Source organism: Lagenorhynchus albirostris, chromosome X (genome assembly GCF_949774975.1).
Source record: "Lagenorhynchus albirostris chromosome X, mLagAlb1.1, whole genome shotgun sequence".
NCBI classification, from domain to species: domain Eukaryota; kingdom Metazoa; phylum Chordata; class Mammalia; order Artiodactyla; family Delphinidae; genus Lagenorhynchus; species Lagenorhynchus albirostris.
Genome location: NC_083116.1, coordinates 105,509,694 through 105,537,148, shown reverse-complemented (window position 1 = coordinate 105,537,148; position 27,455 = coordinate 105,509,694). Strand labels below are relative to the sequence as shown.

Genomic DNA, 27,455 nt, shown 5'->3' with positions numbered 1-27,455 from the left:
CCCAGTCACATCTTTAGGCTCCACTTCCAATTCTAGTTCTCTTGCTATTTCTAGTTACTTCCTAGAAATAGTGTTGAACCTCTCAAAGTCATCCATGAGGGTTGGAATGAACTTCTTCTAAACTCCTGTTAATGTTGTAATTTTGACCTCTTCCCATGAATCACAAATGTTCTTAATGGCATCTAGAGTGGTGAATCCTTTCTACTAGGTTTTCAGTGTACTTTGCCCAGAATAGACCCATCAAAGGAATCACTATCTATGGCAGCTGTAGCCATACAAGATGTATTTCTTAAACAATAAGACTTGAAATTCAAAATTACTCCTTGATCTATGGGCTACAGAATGTATGTTGCATTAGCAGGCAGGAAAGCAACATGAGTCTCATTGTATGTCTCCATCAGAGCTCTTGTGTGACCAGGTGCATTGTCAATGAGTGGTCATATTTTGGAGGGAATCCTCTTCTAAGCATTAGGTCTCCACAGAGGGTTTTAAATATTCAGTAAATCATGTTGTGAACAGATCTGCTGTCATCCAGGCTTTCTTGTTCCATTTATAGAGCACAGGCAGAGTAGATTTAGCATAGTTCTTCAGGACCCTAGGATTTTCAGAATGATAAATGAGCATTGGCTTCAACTTAAAGTCACCAGTTGCGTTAGCCCCTAACAAGAGAGTCAGCCTGTCCTCTGAAGCTCTGAAGCCAGGCATTGACTTATCTTCTCTAGCTATGAAAGTTTCAGATATATCTTCTTCCACTATAAGGCTGTTTCATCTACACTGAAAATCTGTTGTTTAGTGTGGCCCCCTTCATTAATGAAGGTGTCTTAGATCTTCTGAATTACTTCCTGTGGCCTCTACATCAGCACTTGCTGCTTTACCTTGTACTTTTATGTTACAGAGACAGTTGCTTTCCTTAAACTTCATGAACCAACCTCTGTTAGTTCCAAACATTTTTTTCTGAAGCTTCCTAACGTCTCTCAGCCTTCATAGAATTAAAGAGAGTTAGGGCCTTGCTCTGGATTAGGCTTTGGCTTAAGGGAATGTTGTAGCTGGTTTGATCTTCTATCCAGACCACTCAAACTTTCTCCATATCAGCAACAAGGCTATTTCACTTCTTTATCATTTGTGTGTCCACTGGAGTACTTTTAATTTACTTCAGGAACTTTTCCTTTGCATTCACAACTTCGCTAAGCATTTGGGGCAAGAAGCCTAGCTCTCAGCCTATCTCAGCTTTAGATGTTCCTTCCTCACTAAGTTTAATTATTTCTATCTAGCTTTTGAGTTAAAGTGAGAGACATGTGACTTTTCCTTTCACTTGAACACTTAGAGGCCATTGCAGGGTTATTAATTGGCCTAATTTCGTTATTGTTCTGTCTCAGGGAATAGGGAGACCTGAGGAGAGGGAGAGAGATGGGGAACGGCCACTTGGTGGAGCAGAACACACACTTTTTTTTTTTTTTTTTTTTTTTTTTTTTTGCGGTACGCGGGCCTCTCACTGCTATGGCCTCTCACTGCTATGGCCTCTCCCGTTGCGGAGCACGGGCTCCGGACGCACAGGCTCAGCGGCCATGGCTCACGGGCCCAGCCACTCCGCGGCATGTGGGATCTTCCCGGACCGGGGCACGAACCCGTGTCCCCTGCATCGGCAGGCGGACTCTCAACCACTGCGCCACCAGGGAAGCCCCATATGATTTCGTTTTGATTCATGTAATTTTTTTTTTTAGTTTCATAGAATTTTAAAGTAGAGAGGGGCAATAGATTAGATGACAACAGGCTTTGCTACACCCTGCTATTCCCTTGTTTTATACATGAAGAAGACAAGTGAAATTGGAGTCATTTGGCCAAGGTAGCTTGACAGCTAGTAAGTAGCCAATCGTCGGTGCAAATCCCGGTTATTGGGCATCAAAGTCTAGATGCCTAGGCCGCTCCGCTGTGCCATCTCCTTCCTTGTAAATCTGAGTATTCAGGGCTCCAGTCTACCAAGTCCAGTGTTCTTTTCACTGCGTCTCCCATATGTCACACCCTTCTACTAACCTAGCAACTTGATCACAACACACACACACTAGTATATTAACAACAATAGATAGAATCTTTTTTCTTTTCCGAATTCTCTTCAGTTAACAAACATCTTGTAAAATTAAGAAAATCAAAAAAGAGTGCAGAGAATAAAGTTAGGTGGGTAAAACTTTTTCTCAGTGAATTCATGCAAATTCCACCTGGTCACACTGCTTCCTTTTTGGGTTAAAGTGCTTACAGAGCAGATATTTAATACCCATTTCTTTCATTTGACAGATTGTTGTTAGGCTTGGCAATCTGAGGTATTCAAAAAGTAACTTTCTACCCTTTTTGAAAACTGAAACTATAACTACCCCTCTTAGTTTTTAGTCTTCTTTCATTCTCCCTCTGCTGATTTGGAAGCAACATAACGCATTTCTCATTTTTTGTTGTTGTTTTGGGGTTTTTTGCTAGTATCTTCAAAATAATAACTATATATTTTTCTAAGAGTGCTTATAATTGTTTAGTATTTTTAATAACCACCCAACCATGATGAGGACCTTGAATGCTTTATCCTTGCCACCTCCATCCATAATCATGTTATTGAGTTTAAAATTTTCATTTCCCCTTTTTCTTAAACATTCAATAATTCATACTGTTTTCTTTTCAGTCAATAATAAATCATATCAATTGACACATTTTGTCAATTTCTGTGTCCAGTATCGTTTCCTTGGTCCCATACCTTTTATATCGTCCCCCACCCCCAGTTTTTTCTTGCTGAGGGATAGCCTTTCACAGTTCATAGAGTCTGGTGCGGTGAGCCTATTCTTTTTTAGGTTTGTCTTTATTTTGCTCTCTCTCTGGGGTGGATATAAAAGTCAGTTGCTTTATCTGCATCCCTTCTGGCCATTTTTTGATGCTGATGAGACCTTTGCTGTTCTGATTTAAAAGTGGTTCCTTTGTAGATAGGTAATCTGGAAGTTTTAAACGTTATACCCTTATCATTGATGTCCCATAGTTTTACTATGATGTGCCTGAGTTTGGATTTATTTTTACTTATTCTGTTAGGTACTTGGATACAAGTCTGTCTTCAGTTCTGGAACATTCTCAACAATTATCTCTTCAAATATTGCTTCTCTACCATTACCTCCATCCTCTTCTGGAATTGCTATTGTACGGATATTGGAACCTTCCAACCCACCCTCCATGTCTCTTAACTGCCCTTTTATATATTTTTAATCTCTTTGTTTCTCTGTGCTGCATCCCTGGTGAGTTTCTCAGTATCTACCTTACATTTCCAAATTCTCTCTTTGAGACAAACAAAACAAAAATGTTTTAATTGTGAAATGTAACACATGTATAGAAAAAATGCATAAAACATCAATGTACAGCTTAACAAATTATTATAAAAAGAAGACCCATGTAACCTCACCCAGGTCAGGAAACAGAAAACTACCAGGAACCTTCTATGTGCCCCTCCCAATCACATCCTCTTCCCTTTCCCCTAAGTTAACCCTGCCCTGACTTTTATTATGATCACTTTCTTACTTTTCTTTACAATTCTAACGCTTAAATGTGTAACCCTAAACACGGAAGTTAGTTTTGCATGTTGCTAATACTTTATATATTAAAAATATAAGCGAGAGACTGAGTAATACAGTATGCAATCTTTGATCTGGCCTCTTTCACTCAACATTTTATTTGGGAAATTCATCTGTGTTGTTAAATATAACTATTGTCCCATTCTTTTTCATTACCATGTGTAAATACCACCAGCAGTATATGGGAACACTACTTTGCCTATTTTCTCTGTCTATTCTACAGTTTATCTCATCTATTACATTTTTTAATCTCACTCAGTAATTTCATTTCTACAGTCTTTAACTGGTTATTTTTCATGTCCACCTGATTTTATTTCTCTTTTCTTTTGATTTGTAATTCATGGGGTTTTTTTTCATGGAAATCATACCTTAATCTACCTCTTTGTGTTTTTTTGTTGTTACTGTTTTGTTTTGTTGTTGTTTTTTTCTCTTTTTGGCGGTGCTGCGGACACACAGTGTCTTAGTTCCCCGACCAGGGATTGAACCCGTGCTCCCTGCGGTAGAAGCGCAGAGTCCTAACCACTGGATTGGAATGAATTCTATTCCAGATGTTATGTTTTGTTGACTGATGTCATTTTTTCCCCTTCCATACATTTTCATTAGAAGTGATGCTTGCAAGCTAGCATATGATATGCTGTAATGTCTAATTTATATAGTATATATACAAAGTATATATATATTTTTAATTTAATCAATTTTTAATAGAAGTATAATTGACTTACAATATTACATTAGTTTTAGGTGTGTAACATAGTGACTCAGTATTTTTGTACATTACAAAATGATCACCACAGTAAGTCTAGTTAGCATCTGTCACCATACAAAATTATTACAATATTATTGACTATATTCCCAATGCTGTGTATTACATCCCCATGACTTGTTTATTTTATAACTGGAAGTTTGTACCTCTTAATCTCCCTCATCTATTTCACTCATTCTGCTACCCCCTTACCCCCTGGCAACCAGCATTTTGTTCTCTGTTTCTATGAGTCTATTTCTGTTTTATTATGTTTATTCATTTGTTTTATTTTTTAGATTCCACATGTAAGTGAAATCATGATATATTTTCTTTCTCTGTCTGATTTATTTCACTTAGCACAATACCCTTCAAGTCCATCCATATTTTCGCAAATGGCAAGATGTCATAATATTCCATTTTATATATATTATAAAGTTATCCATTTTATCCATCTATTAATAGATGCTTAGGTTGCTTTCATATCTTGGCTATTGTAAGTAGTGATGCAATGAACGTAGGGGTGCATATATCTTTTCTAACTAGCGTTTTTGTTTTCTTTGGAAAAATACCCAGAAGTGGATTTGCTGTATCGTATGGTAGCTCTACTTTTGATTTTTTGAGGAACCTCCACACTGTTTTCCACAGTGGCTGTACCAACTTAACATTCCCACCAACAGTGTCCAAGAGTTCCCTTTTCTCCACACCCTCGCCAACACTTGTTGTTTGTAGTATTTTTGATAATAGCCATTATGACAGGTATCTAGCTCATTGTGGTTATGATTTGCATTTCCCTGTTGATTAGTGATATTGAGCACCTTTTCATGTGTTTATTGACTATCCATATGTCTTCTTTGGAAAAATGTCTACTCAGGTCCTCTGTCAACTTTTTAATCAAATTGTTTGTTTGTATTTGATGTTGAGTTATTTGAGTTCTTTGTATATTTTGTATATTAACCCCTTATGAGATATATCATTTGCAAATATCTTCTCCCATTCAGTGGGCTACCTTTTCGTTTTGTTGATACCTTCCTTCACTGTGCAAAAGCTTTTTAGTTTATTTTCACTTTTGTTTCCCTTGCCTGAGGAGACAGATCCAAAAAAATATTGCTAAGACCCAAGGTCAGAGAGCATACTGCCTGTGTTTTCTCTAAGAGTTTTATGGTTCCAGGTCTTGCATTTAAGTTTTTAATCTATTTGGAGTTTATTTTTATATATGGTGTGAGAAAGTAGTCCAGTTTGATTCTCTTGCATGGAGCTTTTTTATTTTCCCAACACCACGGCTGATGTTTTAATAATAGATTTCTTCATGTATTTTGGAATTTTCCCTTCCAGACTCATTTTCCATTAAGCCAATAGCCCTAGTCAGCGCGTAGACAATTGCTTGTTTTCCAGTACCCCTACACAAGCAGGAAAGCACTACCTAGCCCCTGGCTTCAGACACTGACAGTCTTCCTGATCTTACACCAAGCACTTCGAATCCCTTTCCTCTGCAGGAGTCAGCTCCGGCCACCACTCCTGCTCCCTGACACACACAGAAAAATGACTCACAATCCATCATGCCTGTGGCCTCAAATCCTGCTTAGCCATGCATTTCTGTTTCTGTCCACATTGATGCTATTCTCTGTCTGAGTTAGCATGTGTTGTTTTGGTTTTCTCTTTTTATGTTTTGCCTGTTATCCTCTGTTAGGGACAGAGGTGATTTTTTTTTAACAATGTAGTTTATTTATTTATTTATTTATTTATGGCTGCGTTGGGTCTTTGTTGCTGCGTGCAGGCTTCAGTAGTTGTGGCTCGTGGGCTCAGTAGTTGTGGCTCACGGGCTTAGTTGCTCCACAGCAGGCATGTGGGATCTTCCCGGACCAGGCCTCAAACCCGTGTCCCCTGCATTGGCAGGTGGATTTTTAACCACTGCGCCACCAGGGAAGCCCCAGGACAGGTGATTTTTAAAGTGCAAACTCATCCATCTCTGTTGATAGGGATGTTTACTTCTTTTTTATCACCAAGAATATTAACATCTCTGGGTCCTTATTTCATTGTTAGTAAAAAGGAATTGGGACACCTGATGCTTCAGTTGTTTTGAGACTTTAAACTCATATTAAACTGCTAAAATTTGTCCCACTCTTTTTTTTTTTTAAATAAACATTTATTTATTTATGGCTACGTTGGGTCTTCGTTGCTGCGTGCGGGCTTTCTCTAGTTGCGGCAAGCGGGGGCTACTCTTCGTTGCGGTACACGGGCTTCTCGTTGCGGTGGCTTCTCTTGTTGCGGAGCATGGGCACTAGACCTGTGGGAGGGCTTCAGTAGTTGTGGCACACGGGCTCAGTAGTTGTGGCATGCGGGCTCAGTAGTTGTGGCTCGTGGGCTCTAGAGTGCAGGCTCAGTAGTTGTGGCACACAGGCTTAGTTGCTCCGTGGCATGTGGAATCTTCCCAGACCAGGGCTCAAACCCGTGTCCCCTGCATTGGCAGGCGGATTCTTAACCACTGTGCCACCAGGGAAGCCCTGTACCACTCTTAATAGTTGGAAAATTTTCTTAGTGGTGGAAGATACTGAAGCAAAATAGACCAAGGATTACCAAAATAGAACGAGTAGTTCTGCCTTCCCTCTGCCATCTGTGCACTGTCTTCCCCAAGCTGTGCTTTTCCCTTCCTTGTTCATCTCCTTTTTCTAAATGTTATTTCACGAAACAAAATTCTTTTGGGGGCCTTTAATCTGATTATGAACGTGAGCTTACTTTGGATTTGAGACTTCCACGTTCTGTATTCTGTCGCTAGGATATAAGTTCCCTGAGGTCAGAATATTTATCTGTCTTGTTCACCACTCTATCCCAGAGGCTGGCACATAGCAGACACTTAATAAATATTGTTTATATACCAAATCCTATGTTATGCCATTGTTGTCTATTTAAACATGAGCTTCAAAGAGGATTCCTTATATCCCCCCATTGTTTTCTTTGAATGTCCTTTTTCTCCTATCGTTTGTATGACTTGTGATTATAGTGTTAAATTTTTGTTTTTGGAGTTTTTCATCCCTCTTCAGCCAGATATTCCATTTCAGGTATAAGTCTCATATATTAGTTAACTGTTGCTGCATAACAATATTACCACTGATGTAAGCGGCTTAAAACCTTACCCATTTATTATCTTATAGTTTCCACGGGTCAGGAGTCCAGGCAAAGCTTAGCTGGATCCTCTGCTCAAGGTCTCACCAGGCTGCAGTCAAGGTGTAGGCTGAGGCTACAGTGTCATCTGAGGCTCCATCTGCTTCCAGGTTCACTCAGATTATTGGCCAGATTTGGTTCCTTGTGGTTGTAGGACTGGGGGTTTCAGTTTCTTGCTAGCGGTCAGCCAGAGGCTGCCCTTAGCTCCTAGAGGCCGCCTGAAGTTCCTTCCCATGTGAGGACTTAACACCAGCAAGGGAGGGAGAGAGTCCAGAAAACAGGTGTGGTAATCTTATGCAACGTAATCATAGGCACATCATCACATACGTCCCATCACCTTTGACATGTCCTGTTGGTTAGAAGCAAGTCATAGTCCCACCTCACTCAAAGGGAAAGGATCATGGAAGGCCATGAACAGCAGGAGGCGAGGATCATGGGGGCCTATAAACATTGTTTATGGACTTTTCTAAGGTAGCTTCTTGGAAAGTGTACTTTCTGAGCAATAAGTGCTTTTAATTTTAATTCCCTAACTGGTTATCAAAGTATTAATGATACAGATTACATTTCATAAATGCTTCCCCAATTCAACTCTGTGCTCCTGTTCTCTTTTCTTTGCAAATAAAAATGCTATAGAGTTAGATTTTGCATTTGTAATTATACAGAAGTTAAGTACAATATAAGTTATATATGTAGTGTTACATATTACTGTAGCATACACAAAACTAAGTTTACTGTGCCTAGTGGTTGATTTTAAGGAATTTAAGGATAATCTTAATTTTACATAATTTTTCTTCACACTTACTGATTTTTTTTTTTTTTTTTTTTTTTTTTTTTTTTTTGCGGTACGCGGGAGTCTCACTGTTGTGGCCTCTCCCATTGCGGAGCACAGGCTCCGGACGCGCAGGCTCAGCGGCCACGGCTCACCGGCCCAGCCGCCCCGCGGCACGTGGGATCTTCCCGGACCGGGGCACGAACCTGTGTCCCCTGCATCGGCAGGCAGACTCTCAACCACTGCGCCACCAGGGAAGCCCCACACTTACTGATTTTAACCATAACTGCATTGTAAGATACATCCTGCATCCTGAAATATCTACTTTATACAGATACTGTTCATGGCAGTGGCATTCATGTCAAGGAGCTTTTGAGGGAAAGTATGTTTGCCTGCTATGACATTATATCAGATCTACTTGATTATTTTTAATCTAATCTTTGCAGAGCCTGTTCCTTAGCCTTTCACTTTCCAGGCTATGTGTCTAGTTTTTGAGTAATTTATTTCTCTTGTCCGGTTATCATAGAACTTCTTCTTTTTACCCTCTCATTTCTATTGTGTTTTTCTTAGAGAACCACTATTAGGTTTGTGTGCAGCTTTCCCAGTGCATCGTGACTTAGAATAAGGGTTGATTCATATTTATAGTTGATGAGCTGAAGTATTGAATGTTTATATTTATGATATAATTGACAGAAACTTATTTGATAGCAAGTAGACAGTCACCTTCTATCTATCATTTTAGGTTTCCATTCCTGTACTCTTTTCTGCTCATCTTCAAAGCATTATACCATCTTCCACTTTATCTCCTGCCTCTGGATTCAGAAGACTACATCTTTTGTGAATTTGGAGATTTCTCTTATTTTTATTAATTTTTAAAAAGCTATACCAAGTATTATATCCTGTACCAAAATTATATACTTCTTTCAGATAAGTGTTTTTTATATTGAACCTACTTCTTCATTCAGTAACAAAACACTCCTGTGTACTCCTGATGACCAAATTTAGAATAATTTTCTTCTGGAGCCTTGACAGTGGCTTTGTATTTTTTTTCTATTGTTTTAATCTAAAATAATGCCCTCTGGTCCTCAACCAGTTACCTTTAATGAAAACCTTGATTTTTCCTTTTACTGCAACCACATTGCTTCCTCTCAAAAAAAATTGAGCATGTAAACATCCTGCACTTTTCAGTGGAAATGAGGTACATCGGCATTTGATTTCCCAAAATATCAAGTTCCACTAGCTGGTAGCTGCAAGACCACTCCACTAGACTTCTAGCTCAGTGGCTTTTTAAAATTCATTACTTACTCACCTAAAACTATTGGAAATATACACATTTTGTGGTTAGATGCCATGTAGGACCAGTGTCTTTTTGAGAGTATAGAACATCTGTTTTTCCATTTAGATCTAGAACTGTGCTGTCCGATATGGTAGCCACTAGCCACACGTGACTACTGAGCACTTGAAATGTGGCTAGTCCAAACTGAGATGTGCCGTAAGCATAAACGATATACCTGATACCAAAGACTTAGTGAAATATACACAAATAAAAGATCTCGAGTTTTATATTGATTACATGTTGCAATGATAATGTTTTTAATATATTGGGTTAAGCAAAATATATTACGATTAATCTAACCTTTTAAAATACGGTAACTAGAAAATTTAAATTACATGTGTGGCTCACATTATATTTCTATTAAACAGCACTGTTATAGAATATCTTATATATTTTCTAGCCTCTGGCAGCTACTATCTCTGAATTGTTCGCTTCCAAAGGATGTGTGAGAGTTGAACTATTGTCTCCAAAAGCAAACAATTTACTTAGTTCTCCTTGATGGTCCCACTCTGTACCTAAATATATAATATATCAAAACTAGGAAGTGTATTAAAAACTTTCTTTTTTGGGGCGGGAGAAACATTGGGTTAGAGTCCCTTGTCAGGTGTTTGCTGAATTGTCTTTGTCCCATTTTTAAAGTCTGGTTATATTTGCACAGGGATGTCAAATCTGTTCCTCAAATAATTTTTTATAGCTGAAAATTCACTGTATAAAAAGAGCAACTGCGATGTTTTTGCCAGCTATGCAGTAGCATATAGTGACCTGTTCTCACAGCTGCTGTGAGTGATAGGATGTATCAACATATTCAGCATCTAGTTTGTTTACATCCTGAAAACTGATGGCAAGAAAGGGTAACCATTTGTAATTCAATTAATTTAATTGGGGACAGGGAGGCAGGCGACATATAAGAAACATTCTGCTTCCTACACTTCTACCTGATGTTTTGGTTTGGGGTGACTCTGTGGAAGTAATTTACATTAATAATGTATATGAAGAAAAAAAGAAAGAAAAAAAATAATCTATATGAATGAAACATCAGAACCAAAAAACTTTTTTTTTTGGAATTCCTAATGGTTTGTGCTGATACTTCTTTTGCCCCCAGAATCTTTCTATAAACATCTTTATTGAGATGTAATTCCCATAGCACATGATTCACTCTTTTAAGGTATGTAATTCAGTGTTCTTTAGTATATTCACAAAGTTGTGCAGCCATCACCACAGTCTAACTTTAGAACATTTTTATCACCCCAAAGAATAACTGCATCACCTCAACCCTAAGCAAGCACTAAACAACTCTTTGTCTCTCTGGATTTGCTTATTCTGGACATTTCATATAAATGGAGTCATACAATATATGGTCTTTCACTTAGCATAATGTTTTCAAGATTCATCCAGGGCTTCCCTGGTGGCGCAGTGGTTGAGAGTCCTCCTGCCAATACAGGGGACACGGGTTCGTAACCCCGGTCTGGGAAGATCCCACGTGCCGCAGAGCGGCTGGGCCCGTGAGCCATGGCCGCTGAGCCTGCACGTCCGGAGCCTGTGCTCCGCAACGGGAGAAGCCACAACAGTGAGAGGCCCGCGTACAGAAAAAAAAAAAAAAAAAAAAAAAAAGATTCATCCATGTTGTAGCAGAATTTCATGTCTTTTCATGGCCAAATAATTTTCCACTGTGGGGATATACTACATTTTATTTACCCATACATCAGTCAATGGAATTTGGCTGATACTTTTTTAACACTTAAAGAATTAAAGAAGCTACTATTTGCATTCAGTAAGAACCTTCCTGTGTACTCCTGTATACTTCCTGTATTGAGCCTCATCGTAATTTCTTTAGGTAACTGTTGTTATAGTCACCACCATTATATAGGTGAATAAATGGAGTCTCAGAAAGCCTAACTAATTTGCCTAAGATCACATAGCAGTTAAGAACTAGAGCTCAGACTCAAACCAGTTCATCTGACTCCAAGCCCCATCTCTTGGTGATTTTGTTGGAAAGAATCATTACTTTGTAGTTAGCTTCTTTGCTAACTTTTTTTTGTGGTTGCTAGATTTAATATAATGTTAGCTATGGGAAACGGGCTTGAAAAAACTCTCAGGGTGGCCTTTCCCAATAACTTTGTGGATAAGATGGGAATGTACTCTGGGTGATAATATACCTCAGTAGTTTAGCAACAGATAGAACAATTGTATAAGAAGCAAATTGCTCAACACATTGATGTCCACTTACGGGCACAGGTCCAAGGGTGTACTGGCGGACTCTCTTCTCTGTCTCATTAAAAACTTCTGTAATGCCCTAGATAAATAATGTTTGTAGTAAAAGACCTAGTTTATGATATTTGTAGAAGTCCCAATGTTGAAATTTTTGAATTTTATCCATCTGGTAGTGTCATACACAGAGAATATGCTCAATAAAAACTTTTTATTGTGATAACATATATTCTCTCTCGGATTCCTTTATTCCCATAGGGTTCCGTAGCTATAGCCGGTGCTGTTATTCGCTGGCTAAGGGACAATCTTGGAATTATAAAGACCTCTGAGGAAATTGGTGAGTATGTTCTAACAAAGGGCTAGAGTCTAAATAATAAGAATTTAAAATATTTTACCCTTGCAATCTGTTAATACATGTGCTTTGCCCCGTATGTGACATTAAACTATATGAATCCCTATTATGAGCTTGATTTTACACATAAAAGATTATTTTGTGAAGATTTATAAAACAACAAATTAACATAATTAACTAATAAACTGGCACGGTAGGGCATAAAAATCACCCAAGTGTAAAAGCGAACACCAAAGATGGCCAGAATCTGCAGTTAAATTCATCTGATGAGAAAAAGCTTTAAGTCTTATTAGAGTGAGAATTAAAACTCCAGTACCTGTAATTTAAGTATTAATATGGCTATTTTCAGACAATGGATAATTATTTTGAACCATCTACTTTAATTTCGCCTGAAGGTGAGACAATCAGGAACACATTTCTGATTAGGGACCCACTGAAGGCCACTTCTTCATCAGCTAGGCAGCAACCTTAAAAATAGTGGAAATAAGCTAAAATACCTTAACAAAACTAATCCAGTTCGTTTATTTCTTGGGCTGGGTTACATTTTACTGGGGGGGTATTCAATGTGGAGAAATTTGCTTTTGTTGCTCCTGACATTCTGCTGTAATTAGGAACATTTTGCTGTACTAACTAATAGGAAACCAAAAGCTCTGTCCTAATTTTTTAAACACATGTGTTTATTGACTAAAATAAGTAGCATATAGTAGAGTGATTTTTGTTTGTTTGTTTGTTTTTAACGTTAGAAAAACTTGCTAAAGAAGTAGGTACTTCTTATGGCTGCTATTTCGTCCCAGCATTTTCAGGACTGTATGCACCTTATTGGGAGCCCAGTGCAAGAGGGTAAGAATTGAAAATAAGGTATGCTTTTGTCGGTCTTGATTTATTTACTATATTAGCTAATAACTTATTAGTTAACAGTTTTCTATTTTCAAACGATTTTAAAGTATTGAGGAAACCTTTTACACTTGGCAAGTATAATTTCAGAACCTTTAAACTCCAAGAAGTTGGGAATTTCCCTGGTGGTCTGGTGGTTATGGCTCCGAGCTTCCACTGCAGGGAGCACGGGTTCGATCCCTGGTTGCGGAGCTAAGATCCTGCATGCCACGCGGCATGGCCAAAAAAAAAAAAAAACCTCCAAGAAGCTATAAATCATCTGACAAATAAGCCCCTGCCATATTCGTATTCATGTTAGTGTTATTATCTTTTATCTTCAAGGCACCTGCAAGTTATGTCTCAAAGGGACACCATCTAGATGAATATTGATTTGGTTTTATATTATTGTCATCTATCCGGATAGATCTTGAACTTTTTCGCATGTGGATGCAGCATTGTAGACTATAAGGACTTTCCAAGCTACTTAATGTTTATGTCCAGTTTTGTTTTTTTTAATGTCCATTCCCTCCCCCCCCCCGTACATTTCTACCTACCAAATTCAGTCTTTCCATATTTAGGACATTTCCAGTTGATGACTCACTTATTCCACTCTAATCTTAAAAATCTTTGTATTTTTAGGATCATCTGTGGGCTCACTCAGTTCACCAATAAATGCCATATTGCTTTTGCTGCATTAGAAGCTGTTTGTTTCCAAACTCGAGAGGTAATAAATATGAGCCCTTTTCTTGTACTTAATCCACCTTTATTATTCCTAAACAAATTATATATTAATGCCAGAAATTTATTACAATTTATAAGCTTACTAAATATTTAATCAAAAATTAAGCCTGCCTAAACGTTAATGTAATAACTGCAAGTTTTGGTTCTTTTCCCAGCTGTCATTACTTTCTAAGTTCCTGTTAGCTGCCAGGCGCTGGGCACTTTACAGTTGAGGGGATGCTGAGTGGTGCATATTAGGCAAAGGGGATAGTTGCACAAACATAGGCACCATGGCAGGAAATCAGGGTGCAAAATAGAATTGTTTGGCTTGACTGGATATAGGGGTGAGTGCAGAGGTGTGGTGAGAGAAAAGGTTGGCCAGATCAAGGAGGACCTAGAAGACCAGATCAAGGAGGGCCTAGAAGACCAGCCTAAGAAATCTAAATTTTTATTCTACAGGCTTTGGGGAGCTTTTGAGTGTTTTTGAGTAGAAGATGGCTATTTTCAGAGATGTTACTATGGAGTACTTTAATTATGTTCATTGCATTGGTTTATTTAAGATTTTGGATGCCATGAACCGCGACTGTGGAATTCCTCTCAGCCATTTGCAGGTAGACGGAGGAATGACCAACAACAAAATTCTGATGCAGCTACAAGCAGACATTCTGTATATCCCAGTAGGTTAGTAAGCCTTCATTCCTTTAAACTCCAAGACTAATGTTTCTTCGGAAGAACTGGCTTTTTTAGGCGTATGTAACTGCAAAGATACTGATGTAGCTCTCTCCCCTCAGTGAAGCCCTCGATGCCCGAAACGACTGCTCTAGGAGCTGCCATGGCAGCAGGGGCTGCAGAAGGGGTTGGCGTTTGGAGTCTGGAACCTGAGGACTTGTCAGCTGTCACAATGGAGCGGTTTGAACCTCAGATCAACGCTGAGGGTACTTGTTTTTTAAAATTTTTTTAAATTGAAGTATAGTTGATTTACAATGTTGTGTTAGTTTCAGATGTACAGCAAAGTGATTCAGTTATACATACATATATATCTTTTTTTTTTCAGATTCTTTCCCCTTACAGGTTATTATAAAATATTGAGCCTAGTTCCCTGTGCTATACAGTAGTTCCTTTTTGGTGAGGGTACTTGTAAAGATTGAAGATTGGTATACTGTGAAAAGTGAGAGAGAGTTTGCTTTTCTGTTTATTCATAAGTTGAGAAAGTAAATAAGATAGCAAATGCTACTGTTTCAGGTTTGGCTACTAAGCATATTTGGATACACTGAATGAATGTGAATGAGAGGAATGGTTCCCTATTAAAAAAAAAAACAAACTTCTATAATCACTTTTTTACCATTCACTTCTAGTGTTTACAGTCCTTTCATGTAGGAGGATAACACTGCCACACTATCAGTTCTAGCTTGTTAGTGTAGCCTTTCCTGACAGTGACAAGGGAGATATATCGGCCACCGACTCCTCATGTCTGCATCGGATCATCTTTGGTGCCAGTGGCCAGTTTTAGGACAGGATTATGTGGGGTAAGCGATATTCTGATAACTTTTAAACACAGCAGGGCTAGCCTGACAAAAACAGCAACAATTTAAATAAATGAGCATTAAATATTTGACTTACTGTCGTAATAAACAAAGCTAAGCCACAAGGTCTGACCAATACCTGTATTAAATTTGTGTATGAAAATAAGGTTTTAAATACTGAATTTGGTTTTAAACCTTTTTAAAAACCTGTGTATGTAAATAAGGTTTTAAATACTGAATTTGGTTTTAAACCTTTTTAAAAACCTATGTATAAAATAACGTCAAAGTGGATTTTGTATGATATCCCAAGCTCCTCCACCCTCCCAAAAAGAGAAAATAGGTCAAGTAGGATTCCCCTTTCTAATTCATCACCACTTGCTTGTGAATGGCCTGGTCTTAGCAGGTAGCCTGTTTCCCCATCTCCCTTCATCGTGCAGACCAGGCTGAATTTCCCTCCAACTTCCAAGCAAGCTTCTCTCCCAGTCACTGGTAGTCACTAGCAATGGTACTCTCCGGAGTCTGAGTCCTGGTAAAACTCCATGTCAGCTTAATACAGTGTAACAAACATCAGTTTAATATGTGTAACAATTTGTCAAGAATGCTGAGTGAGGGACTTCCCTGGCAGTCCAGTGGTTCAGACTCCATGCTTCAAATGCAGGGGGCACAGGTTCGATCCCTGGTCGGATCCCACATGCTGCACAGCGCAGCAAAAAAAAAAAAAAGAACGCTGAGTGAACATAAGTGTGGTACTTAGAACATCTCAGTAAACTGCCTTTCTTATGTGTGGTTTTCCTACCTTCTATGTCTAGAAAGTGAAATTCGTTATTCTACGTGGAAGAAAGCTGTGATGAAGTCAATGGGTTGGGTTACAACTCAGTCTTCAGAAAGTGGTAAAAATGTTTTTATTATTATTGCCACTTTGCCCTAGTATGTTAAATCGCTTCTTTAAGTATCTGGCCATTTATACGTAGCAAGGCTGCTCTGAAGAAGAGCGTTATTGTAAGTTATAGTTTCTAATGTTTTGAAAACACTTTAAAGTTCTAAACATAACATATAAATTATCATGTTGATATACATACTTAACTCTGTCCTGCCATATCTTTCCTTATTAGTTTATTCCTGGTACTTCAATTGATAACTTAGTTTTCTAAAAGTAAAATTATTTCTAGTTTCTTCTTAATGAAAAAAAAATCAACTAGACTTTTTTTTTTCTTCTTCTTCTTAGTGTCTGACTTTGCCTTTCTGGGGGGCTGTCTTCATGACCTGAACCAACCGAAAGCTGTATTAATTTCAGAATATATTTCACTACTTCCTAGACTGCTTCCAAGCCCTTAGTGAGTGTATGTTATGAGAACTCATTTGAATCAGAGGAAGAAAAGTACCAAACATAGTAAATTAGAAATGTCATAATTGGCAAATGCTCTTGGCAGAAAATAGAGGACTATTTTTTTTCAACCTCTTAGGTGGGAAGGTATTGCCTTAAGTAAACTATTTAATTATAAACAGCCCTGAGCTGCCTTTAATGTAGAAACAGCCTTAAACATGCCTTTAATATGGCATAATATTTTAATTCTTTGCTAAATGCAAGATTTCAAACATAGTGAATGAAACAATGGCCAATAATATATTGAAACGTATAGTTTAATGGAGAAGAGAATATAAATGAAATATGGCCTGCCTTCCAACCCCAAAGCGAGTATAGAACCACTTTTAATGTATCTGGCTTTTAGGAGAAGCTTCTGGGATCATCTAGGACCACAGATTACTGTGATCTGTATTTTCAGTCCTGGATGTTCCTACTTGAAGCTTTTGTTTATTCTCCTAAATAAGCTTTAAGCTTAATATCCATTTTCTTTAAATCTTTTGTTCTGAGACTCACCTTTCTTTCTAAGATAGTGGCAGAGCCTTTCTTGCTAAGACTGTTTGCAGTTTTGAGACCCCTTATAGCTAAACTTCTCAATCATAGGTATTTTTGTAGCACAGTGCTAGTTGCTTTGAAAGATATAACAGACATGCACTCAATTTATTTTCTGGTTGCCCTTAATTAATGGCTAATGAAAATGAGTTATATGTTTTCTTTGACAAGTTAGATTTTTTTTTAACGGCACAGGGAATTCCCTGATGGTCCAGTGGTTAAGACTACGTACTTCCAATGCAAGGGGCCCGGTTTCAATCCCTGGTCGGGGAACTAAGATCTCGGATGCCACGCGGCATGGCCAAATAAAATAAGATGGCACAATCCTACCTGTGTTCCCGCACTCCACTGCCCCAGCTGCCTCCACGTCAATGCCACACATTCTTCTCCTTACTTGCAGTTGAAGACATAATTTTAATTGCAAAGTTCTTACAAAACCAATTAATCGTTTTCTCTGTTTGCTTACCTTACCTGTCAGTGAATTTAAAATGCCAAGAAAAAGTTGATAAAAGAAAATTACATGATTCTATTGTTTCTGCCATCAGCATTGATGATAAAGTAATTTGATTTTTTTGAGAGCTTTTGATTTTTCAAACTTTGTTTTTGTTTCAGTTAGGCTGCAGTGGATTTAAGGCAAAGTTTGAAAAACTTTTTGAGTAGATTTATGAAAAGCACTCATGTATAATATTTGAGAGTCTCTAAACTGTATAATAAACAGGCTAATAATATTCAATTAGTGAAATGCTGATTGTATTCCTTAAGCAGTATAAGCTATATAACGGTATGATTTATCAATAAGCTATCTGATAATAGCAGTACAGACAGACTCTTATTTTGACGATCTTGAAAGGATATTGGAATTGCTACCTGGTCTCTGATCCTCTTTAAATAGGTTTAATTTATGGGAAGAATATTATGTTAGCTTAATTTCCAAAGCGTTTTGCCAGTTTTGAAGCATTAATATTTATTTTCTTGTTTGTAACTATATTTGAATGGAGTGTAAAGAATTTTTAACATACATTCAATATGTTCAAAATGTTGTAGAAGTGATTGGGGGTTTGATAGTTTTTGGAGAGAGCTTATCATAAATGATGACTTCTTGGCTCTGTACTCCAAACCCACCAAAATATTTTTTCAAAGAGTGTTAAATATTCTAGATATATAATTTTTATATTCAAGAAAAGTATCTATCTATCTATCTATTCTTAAAAGGAAGGGTTTCCAAGAGAATTCAGGTTGGAAAATATCAAAACAATCGTGTTCTCAGGCAATATTTTAAAATGTAGATTAATACAGTTTGGTTTTTTAATTATACTAACATGAATATTCAGGTACATTTCCTTATACACCAAGTCTATTTAAAAAAGAAAATGAAACCAGTAGGGTTTGAAATTCATTTTTAGTAGACGAATATAACTCTTCTCTGATAGCCAAAGGATCTATAATTTGAATTTGAGGGGAATTGGATTGCTCATTTAGTATCTTTTGGGGAAGAATCAAGAAAGCTAAAATCAACAGCCTCCCAAAAAGTTCTCCATCAGCTTTGGCTTTGCCAGTGGAAGGTTTATGTTGGTCTGTATGTTCTATGTTCTTGGCTACTTGTGGCATGCTATCTGTATTGTTTGTTGACTGTCATAAGCCTTGAATATTGATTCTGGTTTTGATTTGAAGTAAGAACTCTTTGCTAGCTTTTATGAATATGCTATTTTTATAACTTTTTTTGCTATCATGTGATTCTTAACACAAATATTGTAATTATGTGTCTCTCTTTTGGTTTGCTTGACTGGAATTCCCTCCTACTTGGATGACCACAGGTGACCCTAGTATCTTCTGTAGTCTACCCTTGGGCTTTTTTATAGTGAGTAGCATGGTAATGTTAATCGGAGCAAGGTACCTCTCAGGTCAGTTCCTCTTTACATTAGACAATTGTATTAGTTAGCATTAATGTATTTGTGTATGACTCAGCAGAAAGTTTTTGGTGTTTTTCCTTCTTCCTATTCTTAGGAACCTGGAAAATCTATTAAAGGTCTAATTAGTTAGACCAATTGATCTTTGGGGGCAGTCAGAATTAAGGACTGTGACTCTGCTTTTATTCTCTTTTTAGTAGATGATGATTTTCTCTGAGGGGCTACATTCTGCTGTCAGCTGCAACAATAAGCACAAGTGAAAGTACTACTGTCAATGTTTAAATGAAAGGACATTCAGAGTGATAGATGAAATTTATAGTATTTGAAATCAATTAAATTGGCTTTCAAATGTACATAAGTTGTTTTTCATACTTAATGAAAATCTGCTACACAAGTCTTAATATTTCAATTCTGGTAAGAATTTCAGCCAGAGTATGTTAGCAGAGTTTCTGTGAAACTCTACAGCTAGGGAAAATTTATCATCACTTTTATTTTAGTTAAAAGAATACATTTGGTGAAATGAAGTTTTTTAAAAAGTTATTATTGAAATAAATTGGGGTCGAAATTCAAACTGAAAAAAAAAAGAAATTCAAACTGAATTATTATTTTGCATATTAACTTCTGAATATTCTTATAAGAGTAAAATTGCTCAGTATTTTATAAAACACATTGCATAACCTGTATTAATTTAAATATAATAATCATTTTTGGAAGATGTTGCTGATGATAGCTCTCAGTGTTTCTTCAAATTAATGGCCTAAATGGAAATGATGTATTTCTTATGTTGCCAAGAAAGTGAAACATTTTAGCAATCTTCCTAATTAAGGAAAGAGTTAAATTATTTTTCTTAATTAATTAGAAGATTACCTGGGTGTAAAATATAAAATTTTTTATTAATATGGGAGAATATCTGTTTATAGAAATCTGACAAGCGTTAATCAGCTTGACATCATCACCAAAGTGCTATATATAAATATGGAATGAAAAGTTATTTACATCAGCAGAAATGGGATGAAAATTATTTACATTAGCAGAACATTAAATTATCTTTTAATTGATGATAAAACTTGGGTTACTTGCATGAGAATTTAAAATTAGATTGCCTTTTTCTGTATTCTTCATGTTCCCGATAAATTTGTTCAAATCTTCTACTTCCATAATAATCATACCTTATGTTGGTATTAGTGCTTTATACCTTACAAAGGGCTTCTGTATACATAAATCTATACAGAATTAGCAGGTGCTTATTTTCTTTCTGCTTCTTGGGAATGTTTGGTGGAACGGTCCAAATATTCCCCAGAAGAACTGTAGTTTAAATTAATTTTTTAAAAAAATGCTGTTTGAGGAAAAGTTCTATTTTTTTTCTTTACCGTGAGTTTTTTTGGCTGCATAATGATGGTCTGGAAAAGGAAAGAAAATAACATTGCAGCTGAATGTTTTCATTGATTTTTTTTTTCACCTCCTGTTTCCCCTTTGATACCAGTACCAGAATGAAAAGGCTTGGTCTATGAAAATTAGGATATGTAGCATATCTCTAAGCTAAAGGATACAGTAAGTGTCCAAATTCCTAGGCTTCCAAAATAGATATGATTGCCATCTTTAGGATCTCTCTTGGTAACATATGCTGAGATTTGAGAAGAATTGGGATGGCTTGCCTTGGTAAACAGTTAGCAATAGTGTTTATTTGCTAATTTTGGAATTGGATCAGTTATATTTGTTGCATTTTTACCTGTGAAGCAATATTTAAGAATCATATGGAATTTCTAGCTCAATAAATTATTGAATTGTCTTCATTGTTTTAACTCCTGAATTGCATGTATTTTATTACTGACATATATGATTTTTGTCCCCCATTTTAGGTATGCCATAAATACTACCAACTCATGGATTCCAAAGATGCGAGCTCTTTACCTACCGAGAGAATCCAGTGATTCTGTCTCTTAATGTGATGACACTACTCATAGACTCTGATTTTATTTATAAGCCACTAGCTGCATGACCCTCCAAGTAGACCTGTGGCTTGAAATAAAGTAAATGCAGCAGAAAGAATGCTATAGAAACATTTGGTGTGTTTTTTAACATCGGTAGTTAAGATTGGACCAGCTACCTTTGGGGCTGACCCGCTCCTTTGCCATCATTTCCTGCCTCATTCCCTCTAAGATCTAGGAATAATTCAGGTCCTGTCCATTGGAATCTTTTATCACATATATTCAAGCTCTGATGGGCCAGGATTTGATTCCTGAACTACACATGCTTGATTAAGGGGCTGTTACTAATGGGCTAAAAATTTGTGACCTTTTGTTTGCTTCTTTTTAACAGACCCCCCTACCCAAAGTCCTCTTTTCTGCATATTAGGGAGACCACAGCATCTTCACTGAATGTTTAAATGGAAGCCTCTACTAAATTCTTAAAATGGAAATTTAGTACCCTCATTGCTTTGGTATTTCGCTGAAAAGTATTTGCCAAAACTGAAAATTCTTCATATATTGTATTTAACGTGGTCTCACTAATTACACTGAATTGCTCTCTGGATCTTATAGGGAAGGACACTTTCCTTTTTTTTTCTTTCATCTCTCCTTTTTATATATTTTTTTACTTTGTATGTCTAACATACATGCCTATATATTTTATATACCGAGGGTAGCCCATTTATAAAAAGAGTACGTGTTCTCACTAATTACACTGAATTTCTGTCTGGATCTTATAGGGAAGAACACTTTCTTTTTTTTCTTTTTGTCTCTCCTTTTTATATTTCTTACTTTGTATGTGTAGCATACATGCCTTTATATTTTATATACTGAGGGTAGCCCATTTATAAATTAAGAGCACACTGTATTCGGTAGGTTATAACGGGGCTGGTCTTAAGTGGACCTCTGTGTGTATAAATATTTTGGAGAAAACAGCTGTATACATTTTTGGGCAATGGTTATGCATATTATTTACCAGGAGAAACTTTTTCTTAAAGAGCCAACATTTAAAATTTAAGTATATGTTCTATGTCAATAAAAGAAAATATACTTTATTGTGACTATAATTTCTTATACCATACTTTTATATGCTAAAAAAGAAAAGAGAAAAAACTGTGGAATACTACAGCAAACATTGTTTTCAAATACAAGCACTAGTTCATATAAAGTTATTTTTCCTTTGACGTAATTTTACACATATTTAGTATATTTTGAGGGGATGTCAAAAAATGTTAAAATACTTAAGTAGAAGAAAAAGCCAAGAATCTCTTTCTCTCCAAGTATGTTATCAATTGCTGATAAGCAATTAAAATTTCTATTTGAGATAACAGATAGCTATCTCTGCTTATTGTCATATTACAACTGAAAAAAAAAAGGTTTTATTGATAGAAATGGCTTCTAGCAAAACCAAGAATTTCTTTCTGCCCCCCACTGACAACCAAGAATTTCTCAAAAAATTTAATGTTATGTGTTGTAAAAACGTAACCTAATCTAGCTTCTTAATGTCAATTTAAAAATATCTTAAAATTAATTTGTGTTTACTACAAACAAGAAGATACTGCCTTCTAATTATTTTCTTCAATCAGTGATGAAAGTGGGAGAATATTTATATATTAATATAAAAGGTTTTGTTTTGTTTGGAATTAATGTAGCTTTCATTTGCAGTTCTGATTATGCTGTTTCTAAATTATTGAATCTGCTGGGTTTTATTGACACAGCTGCCACTTTAGTGACGTAAATATTATAGAAAGGTACTATGAAATTATTACTTTGTGGCAAGGATACTTTTAAACATAATTATGTTTCTACAAAGGTAGGTTGAGTTAATGTAAATAGTTGTGAGAATCATTGTTCAAATAATTTTAAGATTACATTAATTTTCTATAAATTGCAATATTTATAAATGTTTGAAATTATACACATTGATATTTAATGATAAATTTACTTAAAATAAATCAACCTTCATTCTTACTTGCATTTCTCATTTACAGACTAGAACTTAGATCAAAGTTAAATTGAGAAAGAAATTGCAGGACATGTGAAGCTCAGCTGTTAGCACTTGATCAGGCACACTCTGAAGAATTAACCGACAGCCGAAGAAGTAGTTTCTGGAATGATGAGCACCTTACTCGTTCTGTTAGAAAAGACTACAGTGTCCCATCTCAGCATCCAGAAAATACCCTGCTGAGGTCAGCAGCCTTTATCAATAGGGTCTTGTGGTCATGGCTAACCATGACCTACTGGTTCCACTCTCTGCTTCAGTTTCTCTCTACCTGGGTGATTGGTGGAGTGAAGTACACCACTGTTCTCTGAACACAATAGCCAACACCTCAACCTTTTTTTTCTCCAGGTAATCAGTAACATAAGTAATGCATTTTTGCTTCTGTAATAATATCTTAGAATTTTTTAGTGTGTTTCTTTTGAAATGCCTAAAGGTCAGTTCTTTGGCTTATGGGTATTTTGTATCATGTGGGAATGAAGAATGATAGCTATTTAGGAGGGACCACCAATCAAAATATGTCATAGCACAGAAACTGTAACAGTATTGGCAGTCTAGTCGGTAGTATTTACCTCACAGTGTCTACCTAATCGTAAATAGAAGTTCAAAAATTATTATTTTTGTAGCTTTAATGAGTCATAATTGATATACAGAAAACTGTACATATTTAATGTATATACTTTGATGAGTTCAGACATATGCATACACCCATTATCCCATTACCACAATCAAGGTTATAAACATATCTGTCACCTCCAAAATTTTTCTTATGTCCCTTTGCTTGTTGTGTTTGTGTGTTAAGAATGCTTAACATGAGATCTACCCTCTTACATTTTAAAATATTTATTTATTTATTTTTGGCTGCATTGGGTCTTTGTTGCTGCGTGTGGGCTTTCTCTAGTTGTGGTGCGTGGGGGCTACTCTTCGTTGCAGTGCGCGGGCTTCTTATTGCGGTGGCTTCTCTTGTTGTGGAGCACGGGCTCTAGGCGCGCAGGTTTCAGTAGTTGTGGCACACAGGCTCAGTAGTTGTGTCTCTTGGGCTCTAGAGCTCAGACTCAGTAGTTGTGGCGCACGGGCTTAGTTGCTCCGCAGCATGTGGGATCTTCCTGGGCCAGGGCTCGAAGCCATGTCTCCTGCATTGGCAGGCGGATTCTTAACCACTGTGCCACCAGGGAAGCCCTACCCTCTTAAATTTTTAAGTGCACAATACCATATTGTTAACTGTAGGCACTATGTTGTACAACAGATATCTAGAACTTATTCATCTTGTGTAATTAACTTCATATCCACTGAACAACTCCCCATTTCCCCCTCACCCCAGACCCTGCTAGGCACCAATCTCTTTTCTGTTTCTATGAGTTTGACTTTTTAAGATTCCACACATGAAGTAAGATCATGCAGTATTTCTTTCTGTGTCTGGTTTATTTCACTTAGCATAATATCTTCCAGGTCCATCGATGTTGTCACAAATAGTAGAATTTCCTTCTTGTTTTAAGGCTGATCAAGATTCCACTGCATGCACATACCACATTTTCTTTAACCATTCATCTGTCAATGGACATTTGGGTCGTTTCTATATCTTGGCTGTTGTGAATAATGCTGCAGTGAACATGGGAGTGTAGATACCTCTTCAAGATCCTGATTTCAATGCTTTTGGATATATACTCAAAAGTGGGATTGCGGGATCATATGGTAGTTCTATTTTTAATTTTTTTGAGGAATCCTCATACTGTTTTCCACAGTGGCTGTACCATTTTACATTCCCACCAACAATGTTACAAGTGTTCCAAAAATTATTTTTTAACTAGAACTTTGTAATAACTTGTTTTAACTAATAATATTTAAGTAATGAAGTTTACTTGGTCCGTTCTAGCAACCTAACAATTTGTAAGGTCACATAACAGGCAATTATTGGAAAACTGAGTGGCTTTTTAAAAACCAACTTGATTGCTACTTGGTCTATACTTTATAGGTATATATCTTAGTTCTGGTCTTATGATAAAGTATAAATTGTGTTAAGTATCATAGACAAAAAACTCTCGCAAGTGTTTCCAAACATTTCCCTGTCATCAGATTTAGTGAAAATGACCTATTAAATTAAATTTGGGGACTATAAAGATAAATATTCTGAGAAGCAGAAGATAGTTTAAAAACAAGTTGCTCAACTAGACCAATATCTCTATTTACCAGTTTTCATCCTATTTCAGGTAACTAGTTCTACCTGACAGCATAATAGTTGAGGATAACAATATTTTTCAGTTTTCCTGTATAGTATTAAAATTAAGTAGCTTCTTTTATTCCCCATTATTAAACCTGATATTATTTATCTCATTGATTGCTTATTATGATATGACTAGTTTACAAGTAGATTTCATAAATATCAGATCACTTAAATCATCTCCAAAACGTTCATCAAAAGGAGACTGGTTAAACTAACTGTGCTATAGCCACACAATATAGAACATGTAGCTTTAGAAAAGCATGAGGATGCTGTCTAGAAACATGGAAACATCCAAGGTAAGTGAAAAAGCAAGGTGCAGAGGAGTGCGTAAGTGTGCTACCTTTCCATTTAAAAAAGAAAGAAAAAGAAAAATCTAGGATGTTTGCCTGTGCCAGAAGGACACATAAGGAAATTGGGAAGCAGCCGCAGAGCACAGGGAGATCAGCTCGGTGCTTTGTGACCACCTAGAGGGGTGGGATAGGGAGGGTGGGAGGGAGAGGCAAGAGGGAGGGGATGTGGGGATATATGTATACGTACAGCTGATTCACTTTGCTATGCAGCAGCAACTAACACACCATTGTAAAGCATTTATACTCCAATAAAGATGTGGGGGGAAAGAAAAAGAAGCTGTTAAATAGTACTGGAACAGAATGCAGTGATCAGGCATGTGGGACACAGGAGTAGGGAAAAACATAAAAGTTATGTATTTGAACCGTGTTAATTGCTAGTATGTGTAATATTGAACCATGTTAATATATTAACTGTTTGCAAAAGTAATTTTAAATTTTTGAACTTAAATTCAGAGGCCATTGTACATGAATGTTCATGACAGCATTATTCATAACAGCCAACAAGGAAATAACCCACGTGTCTATCAGCTGATGAATGGATAAGTGAAAGTTGGTATATCCATACAATGGAATATTATTCAGGTATAAAAATGAATAAAGTACCAGATACATGCTACAACATAAATGAACCTTGAAAACTGCACAAAGTGAAAAAAGTCATGTACAAAAAGCCACATATTGTATGATTCCAGTTGTATGAAATGTCCAGAATAGACAAATCCATAGAGACGGAAAGTGGATTAGTGGCTGCCAGAGTCTGGGGGGAGGGGAAAGGGGACGTGATTGCTAATGGACAGGGTTTCTTTTGGGGTGATGATTGCACAACTTTGTGACTATACTAAAAACTGAATTATACACTTTAAAGGAGTGCATTTATGGTATATGAATTATATTTCAATAAAAATGTAACTTTAATTTGCATTTACGTAAAATAAATATACATGACCAGTCCCCGATGGCGTGTGAACTTGTAGGCCCTGAAATGAGCCCTCTGAAGGAAATAAATTTTATTTGCTTCTTGAAAAATGGAGGTTAATAAATTTATCTCCTTTTTATTTCACTTTCATTAACTATTTTTTAAGTATCTAATACTGGAAATAAGAAAAATGCTTTAGTCACTGATACATAAAAGATTATGATGAAGTAGAAGATCTGGGCTCCCATTCAGTTTCCCAGGCGTTTTCATGGTCTGTCCAATAGAATATAGTGATAAAAAGGACGCAGCTAACTCGTTTTCCCCAAAGACTTGGTAAACGAGGAGGCGGTCTTCTGAACGTATTAAGCAAATCATATCAGTCTAATTACCAGTAACTTGACTTCTAGTTACGAAACTATGCTGTTTCCTAATTTTCTTGAAAGTTTAGCCTCATCTGTTTATCATCTTCTTTCTCCTCAAACTCATTTTAAACCTTCAGCCTTTCATTAATTTACCACCACATCTTTTTCTTTACTACTGTTTATAGGAGGAAACAATAGGTCTGTTTGTCATCTACCTCTTCAAATAATTGTAAATCTAATTCAAATGGCAGTGAATGTTTACAAGTTCACACTCTACATCACTGGTTTCTCAACAGCCGAGGGAGCGCTTTGTAAAATGAGCATTCCTGTCCATTTAATTCTTTTGATCAAATTGTTTGTTTGGAAATCAGAGTAATACTGCTCTTAGAAAAATCCGAAGATAAGAGGTTACAAAGAATAGTAGAAAATCATTTATTTTTTCCCCAAACTTTAAGGTGGTATTTTCATAGATCTTGAATGTTCATAAACTTTACATAAAAATTTTAACCTGCACAACAATACAACGTATCATGTGTATGGACA

At 36.6% G+C, this 27,455-nt stretch overlaps 1 protein-coding gene across 3 annotated transcripts in view; it reads left to right on the top strand.

Moving 5' to 3' along the window:
- GK (glycerol kinase) overlaps nucleotides 1–22,213 on the top strand; it is a 76,267-nt gene extending 54,054 nt beyond the window's left edge. For all 3 annotated transcript variants that reach the window (XM_060136828.1, XM_060136827.1, XM_060136826.1), the window contains 8 exons: nucleotides 12,066–12,144; nucleotides 12,903–12,999; nucleotides 13,672–13,756; nucleotides 14,313–14,433; nucleotides 14,544–14,687; nucleotides 16,085–16,165; nucleotides 19,005–19,091; nucleotides 20,957–22,213. In XM_060136828.1, coding sequence (XP_059992811.1) covers nucleotides 12,066–12,144; nucleotides 12,903–12,999; nucleotides 13,672–13,756; nucleotides 14,313–14,433; nucleotides 14,544–14,687; nucleotides 16,085–16,165; nucleotides 19,005–19,091; nucleotides 20,957–20,967 — 705 coding nt within the window. In that variant the 3' untranslated portion in view covers nucleotides 20,968–22,213. The remainder of the gene's footprint in view (nucleotides 1–12,065; nucleotides 12,145–12,902; nucleotides 13,000–13,671; nucleotides 13,757–14,312; nucleotides 14,434–14,543; nucleotides 14,688–16,084; nucleotides 16,166–19,004; nucleotides 19,092–20,956) is intronic.
- Nucleotides 22,214–27,455: the final 5,242 nt, after the last annotated feature.